Raw genomic sequence first — 14205 nt, 5'->3', positions numbered from 1 at the left:
ACAAATGCAAATGTTTTCATTTCTGCTTTTCTTTAATTCAATTTAAATCCCAGCAATACAAAATATGTGAACATTCCCCTACTGTGTTCATAGGCCAGGCATTGCCACGTGGGGTCTCTAAATGCACAAGAAGTAAAAAATGAACCAATTCAAAACCTACCTGAAATAAAATGAAGTTGAAGAGAATTTTTTTTGTATCCAACCACCAAGCATAAGCAGGGTGAACAAACATTTAAATGTGAAAACAAAAGGTAAATTTTAAAGTGTATGTTTACTAGTATGCTGACAACAGCTCCAGCAGAATACTCCTGTTAAACACATGGTGAAACCCTTTGCTTTGTTGAAGGCAAATGGCAAAACCCCTGCTGACTTCAGTGGGGCCAGAACTGGTAACCAGGTAGCTCCTTCCCATCACTCACATACAAAGATTGTACCACCTCTCCGCTTACCCCAGAGTATCTTTATGGAGTTAGCATGTAATAACAAAATCCTTTACTTATCTGTCTCATTAGTCCTGATGAATTTGTGGTAGAGATCAGCAAAATCTTTTAAGATAAAGTATAATCTGAGTTGCCTGTTTTCCGTTTCTGAGGGCTCTGTAGCAGTAAGCAATAATGAACAGACGATGGGAGCAGCCAGACCTACAAAAGAAATAGTATTTTAAGAGTACTGTACCTAAGGGAAAAAAAAAAGGTTTGCCTTTGTACATAAAGAGCTCTATTCATTAAAAGAAGTTTTTACAAATGTGGTTATTTCAAATAGTCAAAAAGTGTGAAATACACTTAAAATGAGTAACATTTGTGGGCTTTCCTACAGTTTAAATATGTGCCATACTAATAAAGCTCTCCTCACACCTCTTCCTCAATCATAGTCTCCGGCCTCATTCTGCAAGGTGGTTTGCTTTGAGGGAGCTCAGCACTGTGCTGGAATGGAGCACTGGCTGTTTAAGTCTCTCCTCTGCAAAGATGAGCAGAGTTTATGGGGATCCAGAAGGAATGACCCATACCTGACATCCAGCATGGCACACACTGCAGTGCCCAGCACTGAGCCCATCAAGAGCACTATTGCACTGAGGAGCTAAGCAGGAGCAGTGAAGCTGAAATAAGAAGGGAGGTGGAGGCACACAAACCTGAAACCCTACAGTCCCCACCGGGTCAATTGTTAAAGCACAGATTGCAGAATCCCAGCTCTTCCAAGCACAGCCAGACCAGAGAGCCCAACACCGGCACAAATAACAGCTGAGCCTACGGTGTAATGGCAGAGCCCTTCTTCTGCAGGAGGCCTTCCCACATCCCGTCAGTTTTCTTGTCCTTCCCACTCTTGGTTTTAAAATGGACCTGGCACTTACACTGTATACAAAGCATATATCAACCACTTGCACGTGGAACAAAACTGCTTCATGTGTCATGAAATGTTTCCTCTGCTGATACAGGTCAGTGTTGTTGGACAACCCATAGTAACTTTGCAGTGCTACTGATTTAGATTCAAGCTCATTCAGCTGAGGTTTAACAAAGTGATGAAAATCTTTACAGAACAGATTTTCCAGTATGTGATCCCTCCTGCTGCGTGAAGAAAGTTTTAAATAGCTTTGCAATGAAACAACCACATTAAAATCAGATTATTCAGAAATATTCTTTCTGCTTTTGTTCTCTCAGTTCTCAGCTCTCTATGATGGCCAGCACTTCAGATAGCTGTTTTTAAACAAAATGCTCTCAAAACCATGACCTTATTTGCCTCTCTTTCCAGATCTCTGCTATCACATTCTGCTGCTGCACGTCATGATCTGAGAGGAACACAATGAGTGAGCTCCACAATGGTCCAAGTATGAAAAACATGACATGCTACAGAAAGCATTGCTTTAGATACAATAACTTTAAAACTGAACCTGTTTGCTATTGCACAAAAGAAAACCTTCAAATTTTGATGTGGTGTAGCAAGGAGATGATCAGTCTATTACTTAGTTCACATACCCAAGAAACCATCATGATATTCTAGATAGACATAAAAAGACATGTGTCAGCCAGTATCTATCTTTTACTAAGGCACAGATCTTCTTTGCTTCTCTACAACCAGAGAGAATGAGAACTTAATGTCAAAATCCCTCATTGAACACTAACAAATTAACAAAGCCCAAAATATTCAGCAAACTTCCATTAGGAGGAAGTTGAGAACAGTAAAGCCATGCATTCCTCTAACACGATTATGCTTATCAACTAAAATGCCCACAGCTTTGCCCCCAACCCAATGCCTGTCCCAGAGAAGGCAGATGTCCATCAGGGCAGTGCCTGTCGGATCCCTGCTGCCTGCTGAGGCTCTGTCCAAGACATATATCCTTTTCCAAAGAGACGGCAGTGAAAATGTTCTACAGGTTTAACCACTGTCAGATGCTCTTTGAGCAGAATATTAATTTCTCTCCTGAGAACATAAACGTTTTGTTGTAATAAGCCACCATCCTGTCAAGCCCTTTGATTTGCTCTGTCAGTGCTGCCCCCATCACAGCATCTGTGTCCAGCCTGGAAGGTGTCTGAAATGTGGGAGGCAGGAGTTGGAGCAGGAACATGGCTTTTTTCAAAGACTGAAGATGTTAAATCACACCATGCTGGCCACTGAAATCGTTTCCTTCTCACCAAATGCATGCAGTGGTTTTACAGCATTAACAAAGCCACAAATAAGCTGTTTGAAACAGCAGTAGCAGTAACCTGTAAGAAAACCCCAAACCTTTACCTGACTGCCACTGTCTGGGGAGCTGGTTTGGGCTGTCCTGCCTCCATTTGCTTTTTGTCTGTGCAAACCATTCCCTGGCTGACTGTGGACTCATAATGAGTTACTTCTGCCTGCAATGATTCACTTGCCTTTGGGTTTGATTTCAGATTGATGACTTTCAGCACATTACAGACCACTTGCCGCTACATCAGGTTCTGTCTGAGTGTTTTCCTTCATACTGAGATACCATCTATAGATAATGCAGAACAGACATGCTGCACGATACCTGCTCCCCACCTCCTATGGCTCACAGGTGTGGAGCCAAAACACATCTTTTCAAACTGCAGTAGGTCCGGTCCTGCTCTGGAGGCTTCTCCCTCCCCTCTTGCTGTTATTGGCTCTGCAGGCTCCGGTCAGGCCACCATTTGACTTTAATCAGAACTCAAGTGAGGTCCAAAAATTGTTGAAAGCTCACTTATCCTATCCCTGTTCATTTCCTTGATGTCCAGTAGCACTTCTTACTGCTTTGCTTTTGCTGAACAGCAAGGTGCGGGGTAATGGGCTGCTTTCCCTCAGCATCAATCTGTGGTAGACCACTGTGTGCAGGCTGTGTATTTATTGGATCCAGAGAACTGACTTTCAGCTGGAAAAAACTTTCAGGGAATCTAAAACGTACGCCAAATCCTTGACTGTGGCACAGCCATGCCTTTATCCCTGCTAACAGCAGCACTAATGGCAGCAGTGACTCCAGCCTTAGTGGTCCCAGAAGAACAGGGAGGTCCAGTATGGACCAGTGTAACTTGCAATCAATTCAGCATTTCAGTGCATTAGCATGGGAGATGATTAAACTCTTCCTCAGATTTGCAAGGGCATGAGCAGCTAACACTTCTGACAAGGCCCCTGCAATGAGATTTCCATCGCTCTGCCACAAGGATCTGCTGTACCAGGAAAATCCATGCAATCTGCAGACACTGCGCTTCACATGGGCCACATAATTAAAGAAAATTTCTGGAGATTTAATTGGTAAGGCAGCATTTCCAGCAGATTTAACTCTGTTACGAAGCACAACGAAATCCAAATCCTGTCTTAGCTTATCCATCGTTTTAGCCACAGTTCTTGCTCTGAAGCAGAGGTCCAATTTTCAAAACCAATTTTACCACTTTTGAGATGTGTCATGTCTTCCAGCACACGTTGTCTCTGCTTGCAACCAGTTTATCCTTTTTCAGTCTGTCTAGTCCAATAACTTCAGTTTGAGAGAGGGTATTTTATTCTATTCATTTCACAGATCCTCATGTACATTCAAAAAGTAAACTGACCAAATTTAGAGAAAAGCTATGAGCTTTATCCTCATTCCTTTGGAGCTCAGCACTTTCAGCTTCATGTCTTCACATTTCCTGAACTGATTGAAGAACCTTCCCTAGACATTTCTGAGGCCCTGTCCTGGCCAGCCTCAGAACAGCTTTTATGGCCAATTTTTTCATGAGTCTGATATTTAACTGAACTACTTCCTTTAATTTTTCCACAGCTGCCAATTTTCCTTGTTTTACAAACCAAGATTATCACTTTTCCTAATTGTACAGTAAGGCCAGGGATCAGATTAGGATCGCCCCTTTTCATCATTCATTTTATAAAGAGTACTTGAGTTACAGGATTTGGCTGCTAGGAATCCCAGTTTCTGTTCATCTTTCCAGTCATTCTCTGGGGCTGGGATTTGAATAGACCATATGTGCTTCTTACGAAGCCCGTAGCTCAAAAGTAGAGGGTGTTCTATATTTTGAGCTGATTTATTGGTAAATTTCAAATTACAAGTATATTTTCATCCTAATTTCCTATCTTACAGAGATCATCAGCTCACAATCTTTTTGTTAAGCTTTGGATTTCAAAGGTGACCTAAGATTCTTTGATTTCATTCCAAAATGGATATTTTAGCTTATATCTTCATAAGCACCGGGCAGCTAGCTCCAGGCAAGCTGAAATTCTTCCACTAAAATTTCCAAGCGATGGCAGCCAGATTGTTGGACAAGACAGGGGTCTTGTCAATTCATTTTTGGAGGTCTATGCAGCCTTACCATCTGGCCAGAGAATTTTGTAGATGGCCCTCACTTCTGAAGAGGACTTCCAGACACTTCAGATTCTTGTTGTAAACGTATTCACTCATCTTTGATTTCTGCAGTTCCTGCATAAAACAAGATGCTCAGGAAGGGGAAAAAAGAAAAGAGAAGCACCAATGTTTCAGATATTGGTGTTTAAAAACATTGTCTGGATGTTCTGAATTAATATGGTGTTAGAAGCTGCCAAATGGCTGTATTCCAAGACTCAACCCAAGGTGTATTTTTATGGCAAAGCTATAAACCCACAAAATAAGTGCTTTATAATGGAAATTCTGACACACTTTTAATATTAAGAGTAGAAATATACTGGTTGTGGCAAGTAAGTATTTGACAGCTTTGGTACTCCCTTGTCAGCTGTTCTGCCTTAGAAGGTCCAGTTTGATGGTGGGATTCCTCCTTTATCTCCCAGCCACATGGTTCTGGGGCCAATGGGCTGAGCTACGTTCATTCTGGAGCTTCTCAATACCCTTTTCTGGGCGATTACAGTGAAAAGCAACAGCTGAGATTCAAGAAGTACTGACATCTGCTGCATTCTGGAGCTCATGGCACTGACCTGGATCCATGCAGAGAACAGCTTTCATTAGCCAAGGGATGGGAGGTTTCCTCTGATGTTATTCGTTTGGAGTGGCACTTGTCACCAGGTGACAAATTACTGTGGCTGGGAAGAAGGCTGAGCACAAAGGCATTGCTTTCTACTTGAAACTGACAGGCAGAAACCACCTTGGGATGCTCACTGATATTAGAGCTAATAACTAATTCACGCACAATGGGAGAATGGAGCCACCTCAAGTAATATCAAGGATAGTCCAACAGTTGAAACATCACACAAATAAATACCATCTAATACGAGACTGTTTAAAACTGCTGCACATGGCAGCTCTGCATCTGATCTTTCTCTGTTGCTTATGCTAACGCTGAGATTTCCAAATACAGGTAGGGGGATTATGCATACCTTTCCATCCCACACTTCTTGATTTGCAGAAGTGATCTTTGGGAAAACCAAGAAAAGAAATGAATCAGCCTCTGACTGTCAGAACGGAGTTTGAGACACACACCCACAAACTCATGTACACATACTGAACTTATTTCTTTCTTTATACACAATTTGGAGAGAAAAAGGTTGTGACTCAAAGTGAGTGAAATCTAAACAGCTGACAAACAAACAATGATGGATTAAACTTTTCAAGTAGCACGAGAGACTCTGTCATAAAAGTAAGTTTTCCTACTCCTAATGCATAGATTAACTGCAGCAGAAAATAATAATGCAGAAAACTGTTTCTTTTAAATAAAGATTGAGAGGAAATGAAAACCAAATTACACATTACTCAAAAAGAATCTGTCTGGAGATGAAATAAAACATTTGTGCCTACGAACCAAGATTCATACCCTTATTTCCAACATCTTCCATTAACGCCCCTAGGAAATTTAACACAATTAATTTAATGTTCTAAGGGGGATGCTGGATGGAGGGAAGCAGAGCCTGGGGCATACTAACTGGTTACAGTCTTTGAAAGAAACTAACAGCTTAAAGACACAAGTAAATTTTACTTGTATCTTGAGGATATTATTCATAAATTTACATTAGCTTAGCTTGGTAGATTCTAAGGGCGTTTATAGAAGGCCTAGAAATCAAAGCTTTAAACAAGAGCATTGTTTTGTTTCAAATCACAAGCCGGCTGCTCGTCAGATTTGGAAACTTCTGTGGTACTCCACAGAACTTCCTGTAAAAACAAAATTCTGCATAATGATTTAAGACAGGACTGGAATACCACTGATCAAAACACAAAACTGCACACAAGTCAAGGATTGGATGGCAGCTTCTAGCAAGACAGAGGGTGAACAAATCTTACGGGTATCTCTGGACACATCAACAATTAGGCAATTAAGGGTTTTTAAAGGGCTGCAAATTCAGAAGGAAATAAGGCATCACTTACACAACCTTGTGCATTTTGTGCTGGACAAGTTGGTAGTTAGCTGAACAGCCTGCAATCTATGACAAAGAAGAAATACCTTAGTGACTACCAGTGTTTCTCTTTAGAATTACATCTGCTATGAGAAATACTGGCTTCAATCTGAATTAGAAGATCATTCATAAAGATACACACCTTGCACCAGGGATGAATGATACTATTTTAAAATGTGGAACAGAGCTCTAGTGCTGCTGATTTATTAAGTTTACCGAGTCTACCTGTCTTTCAAAACTGCATACTTACTCAACTACTCTACATACCTTTCAAGTTTATTATTTTAGTGGCTTGTTTTATGTTGGTAGACAGATAGATAAGGCACTGCTATATTTTCAATGATCTGGTAATGGAGGTTACATTCATGCAAACTTCTGTCATGCAGCAGCATGACAAGGTCCTGACACCTGCCTTCAGATCTCTTTTGAACAAGTGATACCTATCATATTTTGGGCTCTTTATTTCAGTAACCTTTTTGGGTGCTCCAAGTATATACACACACACACCGTTAAATGTTAACATTCATTATTGCAATAAAATATCAGCTCTGATGCAACTTCACGAGCTGAAGGAAAATATCAATGTGTGGGGAAAGAGCCTTTGGCACGACAGTTTATTTTTCTTGCTGTGAAGATCAGAATTTTCTTTATGATTAGTTTCATATGTTTCTTACTGGTTACCCAGGTTATTTTTTTATTCAATGCAAATTAATGTGTATGTTAGTTTAACATCTCTATTTAGAGGCCATGGGAATGGAGCCTCACTGTGGGTACATGCCCAGCTATGCCTTGCAATTGAGGATGCAGGAGATGGACAGCAGCCCTTGTTGCTTCCCAGACCTGCAAACCCAAATTGTCCGCAGTGCTTCCTTTGGACAAGCCTTCCTCCTTTTATTAGCTCTTTTCTGGGTAAGAAAACCAATGGAAATTTGATTAAAATATTTGGTTTTGGTATAAAACAAGATAACCTGGGAAAAGTACTTCAGGCAGAACTCCTACAACTGAAAGAATTTAAGGAGTTTTCTCAGTTTTACTTTCTTTGGAAGAAATAGAAACTAAGAGGCCCTTTTATTGGTAAAGTAATGCACAGGAACCTTGAGGGTCTAAGTGTCTCCTTCTGACATGGCTTAAGTCAACAAGCTTTTCTTAAAGAGTATCAACTATTAGATTTGAAGAAAGGCATACAGCTTTTAGCAATGAGATGTAAGAACCTTAACAGTTCAGTGGACCTCTACTAGCCAGAGCAGAAGAAGAGCTGGAAAATTTCCACGATGGTATGGGAGCAGGATGTGGAAAGTTGGAAGGTCACTGGAAAAAAAAAATATTTGCCATAAGAACTCTGTTTTGGAGTCAACAGGGAAAAACTGAGGGATGCCAGCCACGAGTGTGAACACAACCCCAAGCAGGGGGTTGATGCTGTTGTAGAACTGTTGCCTCTCCCCATCTACACTGAGAACTTTGGGCGTTCCCCAGAATGGCCACCCTACACCTCTGCATACATCCCATGTACCTGGGTATTGCACTGATGCAGATAACTGGTCCAGCATAAATCTGTTGTATGTAGTCAGTCTGGAGGGAATAGCAAAAATCCTGAAATCACTCAGACAAAGACAAATCTGCTTCTTCAGCCCTGTCTAGACTGTAAGAAGATGGGTTCTGCCCTGCACTGCCAGGGCTGGAGGGGATGTGGTCAGCTGGTACGTCTGGTCATGTGTGTGGTTGGAATGCACTAAACTGAGATCGTTTTGCAGAACTGGTGTTTGCTGAAAATATTACACTAACCCTTACTGGGCAGACAACGTCAACCTGCCAAATACAAAAAATGAGGTTTTGTTAAGCTACTTGTTATGAGCTGCCCAAACCTTGACTGCAGCTGAATGAAGAAAGCCCAGCATTCCCACGATGAACGCATGGCTTAACCAGAATATGGGAGGTCCTTTCCTCTGAGAAGATGACAAGCCTAGGAATAATTGTTAAAATAAATACTTGAAAACTTGGCTCTCTCTCTTCACCTACACAGAAAGGAACAGCTAAATCCATAAGCCAAAGTTTTTGAGTAACTTTTAAGAAATATTTCTCCTTTGAAACAGTTAGGAGCATACTTTGATCTCTGCGTATGAAATAGTCCAACTTTCAGAGTAATCGCAGTCAATGTCCAGTCTCATTTCAAAGTATAATTTGTGGCTTTAATATTTACAATGTTATTTTGAGGAAATGTGAAAAATATAATTCATTCAGTATGGTTTGAAGTCGCAGATGTTACAAACTGAAGATAAGATATTCAAATTTTCCATATCTTATGGATTTTAAGTTGTACCTACGCGACAAAATTTCCTTCTTCACAAGGTTCCAGACTGAACTCCAGTTGATTTCAGGATGATTTGATTTCTACCTCCCATTAGAAGACAGAAATTGTCTAAAAGTAAATTCTGGATCTTATTAAGAATTATTTTGCTTTCCAAGTAATACTATCCTATAAGTATATATGGTATAAACCACTGTAGAAAAGGAATATTTATGAGTTATTTCCATGCAAAAAGAAAATGATCAAGAAATATAGCACACAACCTTCTTATATTGATGTAACACTACTGAACCACATGTACTGGGCTGTCTGAAACAGCAAAGCTTGAGATAAAGACTGGGATATGCCACAGGAGAGACTATTAGAGCACAGATTAATGGAAAACTAAGAGAATGGAAGACTTTCATTGTGTCCTGTGCAAAGCACAACAATACAAATACATATCAATACAAATAGAAGGTTGTATCAAGAGAAATCTTACCTGATGTAACACACAGTTTTATATTTAATAATGCTTATAATAAAATGCATAGACTCAAACATGCCAACTTTTTAATGGGAGTACATGTGATCTATTTTCTTTTTTGTGATTGTTTATAAAAAGTTGGACGAACTGTATTGCCTTCAGTTGCCTTAGAAATAACATCTTTAATATTCTGACAATACAAGCCATGCAATACTGCTCGTGCAAAGAAGGACTAAACCAGAGGGCGGCAGGACCTTTGTTCAGAATAGCTTTAATGCATGCTCCCCAAAAGAAAAGGGGCATGTGCTCCCTAGATGGTAAAATACAACACACCTGCACATATGTAGCAGTATACGTGTAATAGAACTCAACCAAGACAGTTTTTAAATAAGCAAATGCAGAGGACTCTATCTTCAGAGCCCAGAAAGAAAAATGGCTCACGTTCCCTAGAATTTTCGCTACCAGAGAGTGAGTTTTCACAGGAGGCACCAACAAAATTAAAAATAGGTGGCAAAGACAGAACTGATTAAATGCTTAGAAAAAGTAACATCCACTATCTCCGCTCCTTCCCGACAGACATCCCCATCTGGAATTTATTTTTAGGATGCTCATTCCTTCTCACAGGTTCAATGCTACTCGTTTCACACCATTTAACTATTGAAAGCTCTTGAAATTCCGGACCAGAGCAGCCAGAGCCCAGTGTATTTCAGAGTGATGTAGCTAATGTGTCAGACTTGTAAAATAGCTCTTAGTGGTAGACCTCCATTTAGAGAAAGACGGAAACTAGCTTTAAATACTTAAGGCTTTAATATCTAGTCCATTACGCTGCAGCAAGGTCTTGTAAAGAGTCAATTATGGGATACTTCTGATTTGATCCACATGCAAGGGAAATCCGCTTCTTTGCCTTTAAAGCTCTGTAGTAAGTGTCCTGTTTAAATAATTAGTGACACTTTTTCTTTGATCAAATTGATTCACATTGTTATTCTTTTATGTTAATTTAAAGCTTAATCCACGTAAAATCCAAGACAGATCTTAATCCATCACTCAGAGAGCTTTTACCAAAGGGCACTATCATGAGATTGTCCAGAAAACACGACACGTTAAAGACAGTGGTGAACTAACTTGTAATGCTGGGGTTTTCACCCCCATCTGTGAATCACCGTCTAAGTTGATACCAGTAGCTCAGGTAAACAGTAGGCAATTCAGAAATAATTCTGTCTGGAGACACAAAGCTAGCAGCTACTATGGGACAAATCCTATTCTCCTGCATATTTAACGACTAAACGAAAATCTCAGCATTTCCTTCCATTAAAAGTGTGTTTAATTGTGGAAAATTTTCTAAAGTAAACTGCAGTTACTTTAACTTATATTCTTCCTACTAAGTTTTCTGCTCAGAGCTTAGTTGTCCAGGTTACAGGGAAGTTAACAGCAACAAAGTTGAAAGGGATTGCAGGCCAGACAGAGCTAGTTAAGATGCTCAGCCAGTAGAGTAGGTAGAAGAAAATGTTCCCTTAATATTTATAATTTCTTGTCCATGCTCTTCTCTTTGGTATGAGTAAGACTGTGGTAATGAAGTTACCTACACAAGTAGATAAATATTTAAGCTTTGTCCAAGCTCATAAATTCAACAGACCACGCAAACTCTTTACTTGCTGTACACGCACACACACAAATTGCATTAGTAACTCTACAGTGATGTATAAATAAGCTGAGATGTTAACTGAACATGAACTGATCATTTCTGGATAGAAGAGTTAGATATTAGTATAATGTTTTGGATACTTGCATGCTTTCTAACGATAATTTCTCAAAATATAATGTTTTTAGAGAGCAGTCGAGCCCTTAATGACAAAGCAGACATGGAACTGCTCTGATAAAAATACTGCTCCATGTTTCTTCTGAAGGCTTGCTGGGGGAGTCAAGTACTGTTCCAAAATGTTACTGCATCACTATAGAAGACTTAATATTCACAAAAATTAAAAAATATTTCAGGAAAACCAGATGATCATTTTGTTTAACTTTCTGACAAAATCCTCAAGTAAAATTTTTTTCTATATAATAAGTAATGGAATGTAATTACTGTAAAATTTCCACTTGAGCATGAAGAGCTGGGTCTTGAGGACCTCTGCTGTTCAGACCGTGTACTGTACAATCATGTTCAGATCACCATCTGTACTCATTAGTAAAAGGGAAGGATTTTGCCTCTTTAGCATTGTTCTAGCTGTGCGTGTCACCATCGCACTGAAATTGGAGCAATCTCTTTTACGTAGCGTGATAACCTCAGCACTTTTGTGAGTGGATCTCTCACATATCCACCATTTATAAAGTCAGAGGCTATAACAAACACTTAAATGGCTATTATTCCAATCCATATGCCTAAAACTGTACACAGACAATGAACATGGAATATTTTCCTTTCACCATTTCAGACAGAGAAGAATAAGAGGAAACTCACAAATAGCACTGGAGAGATCAAAGCACCAAAGAAAGAGAAGACAGTCTGATGCGGCCTACACTGAGAAAGCAAATTGAAGGTGAAGTCTTTACAGAGTTCTTTCTATAGAGGAACATTCTCCATCTTCAAGGGCAGTAGCAAATCAAAACACATAACACTCAAAAGCTTGAGACAAGAGCAAAACTGTCTGCAGTGTTTATGGTTGACAGACCGGCACAAGAGCACCGACTGTGACCCGGCCACTTAAATCCATAGAAGCCACTGGCTGCAAACACCTTTCATGTACAAGGGAGGAATACTGAAGTTAGGGTTACAAATGCAAGTGAGAAAAAGAATGCATTGTCACTACAGAGGCACTTTTGGAGAGCACAAGAAAGCCAAGCATTTCATTCTGCCTCCTACATTTTGTATGTCTGAGCATTGCATGTGTAGAGCTCTAACAGAATCCACTGACTTCCATGTGCTACGTGCATATAAAAGCTGCTGAGATATACTGCAGTATTAAGCTGCTAATTAGCTTATATTAAGGAATAGGTTTTTTAATTTTTCTGTTAAAGCTGGGCAGCGGATGGTGCCCCAGATGCACTGTCTGCCTTCTGACTATCAGATGGAGGAAGCCCAGCCCAGAGTGCAGGCACTGCGCTGGCTCCAGTCTCCGTGTCCTGCCCTCAACAAGTATTCTCCTTTTAGAGGTATTAAATCTTGGCAACATCCATCGCAGTTCCCACTTAAGCTGAAGTAAGTACATGTACAGAAGGGCTCTGTCAACATATCTGAGTGGAAAGATGTTTGGATTAGCTAAGAAAACCTATTCCAAATCTCAGATAATAAAATGTCCACCTAAATCCTAATTGCAACTTTCATCTTGTGTCTTAGACCTCGCCACCAGCTGATGTGCCGATACAGATCAAGTGTTTAGTTTGATAAATGCGGCTTACTGGGGTCTTGGTATTGCTGACTGACAGAGTAGCTGAATAGGATCCAGGCTTCTAAAGGTGATTATCTGCCTAAAGAAGGAAGAAGATGAGCACAGGACAACCTTGTTTGTCATTTTGCGCACTTAATCAGACAAAGCTCATAATACCAAGAGCCTCTCTATACTATCAAAAATAAAACAAAAGCAGCTTTAAATAAATTACACTACCATTTTACAGAAGGGAAATCCATATGCATGCACTGAGAATTATCTTTGGTTGCTATTTTCCAGCACTGATGGGTAATGGGAACACTACATCATGTTCCTGAAGAGTCTTTCTTTACTGAGTGCGCTGAGCTTGGAGCTTATTGCAGCCAAATTTCACTGTGCAGTACACATAAAGCAGCAATCCTACTTTAAACTGTATATCCAGGCAGAAAGTTACTAGATAGCAAGACCTGCCTTATTAGTTTAGTTTGCTACCTAACACACAGAAATGTAACGTCCTTCCAAAGCAGATACCAGACTGTAGGGGCTAAAGCATAAATACCACTTTGGTGAGCAGAGATAACACCAGAGCTACAGAGGCACTGCTTTGTCTTTGTGTCACTACAAGAAATGGATAAAGCAATTCAAACGTAGTGTGACACAGCGGAATATTTCTCACTTATGGGTTTAACTTTGCAAAGCTTTGTTATTAAAGAAGTCCTGTGAGCGCTGTCCCTTTACACCTTAATTTCAGGCTTATTGTTTTATATGAGAAAGAAAAGAACAAATAGTTTTCATGGGTCATTTTGATTTCTCTTCACTGCCAAAGGAAAAATCTGAGAAGGGAAAAAGAGAAGAATCATCCCTGGTTCTGCCTTAGGGTTAATATAACATCTACATCCCTGCCACAAACTTTCATTATGTCAAAAACTGTTCATTTAATTTGCATTTCTTTAACTAACAGCTTTCATTGAAATTGATTTAATGCTGCTGTAAATGTAAATCGACCATTAAGAGCAGAAAATGACCGATTAAAAAGCATTGTGGAGGTATTCCACCGTTTAAATGAGAAATAAAAACAAAACCAAAACCTCAAGCCTGAACAAGTAATAACAATGCCCAAGTAACACTGCATTGATACCAGAGCTTCAAAAACAACGGATCTCAGCTGAAATACAGAAAAAAATCCAGAACACATTCAGAATTGCCAGGCTCTTGTTATCATCATTCATATTTCAGCTTAACAGCAACTGTATCCCTGTTTTCTACTGAGAGCTCTCAGCCTTCACCCCTATCTC

The 14205-nt window shown here is 39.8% G+C and overlaps 1 protein-coding gene across 1 annotated transcript in view; it reads right to left on the bottom strand.

The window, feature by feature from the left end:
* Positions 1-506: 506 nt before the first annotated feature.
* BRIP1 (BRCA1 interacting DNA helicase 1) overlaps positions 507-14205 on the bottom strand; it is a 94065-nt gene continuing 80366 nt past the window's right edge. The window contains exon 25 of the mRNA XM_072353438.1: positions 507-641. Within this exon, the coding sequence (XP_072209539.1) occupies positions 549-641 (93 nt within the window). The 3' untranslated portion in view covers positions 507-548. The remainder of the gene's footprint in view (positions 642-14205) is intronic.

This window comes from Excalfactoria chinensis, chromosome 19 (assembly GCF_039878825.1).
Source record: "Excalfactoria chinensis isolate bCotChi1 chromosome 19, bCotChi1.hap2, whole genome shotgun sequence".
Lineage (NCBI taxonomy): Eukaryota > Metazoa > Chordata > Aves > Galliformes > Phasianidae > Excalfactoria > Excalfactoria chinensis.
Note: the sequence above shows the minus strand (reverse complement) of the source record. Positions and strands in the feature narration are given on the sequence as shown.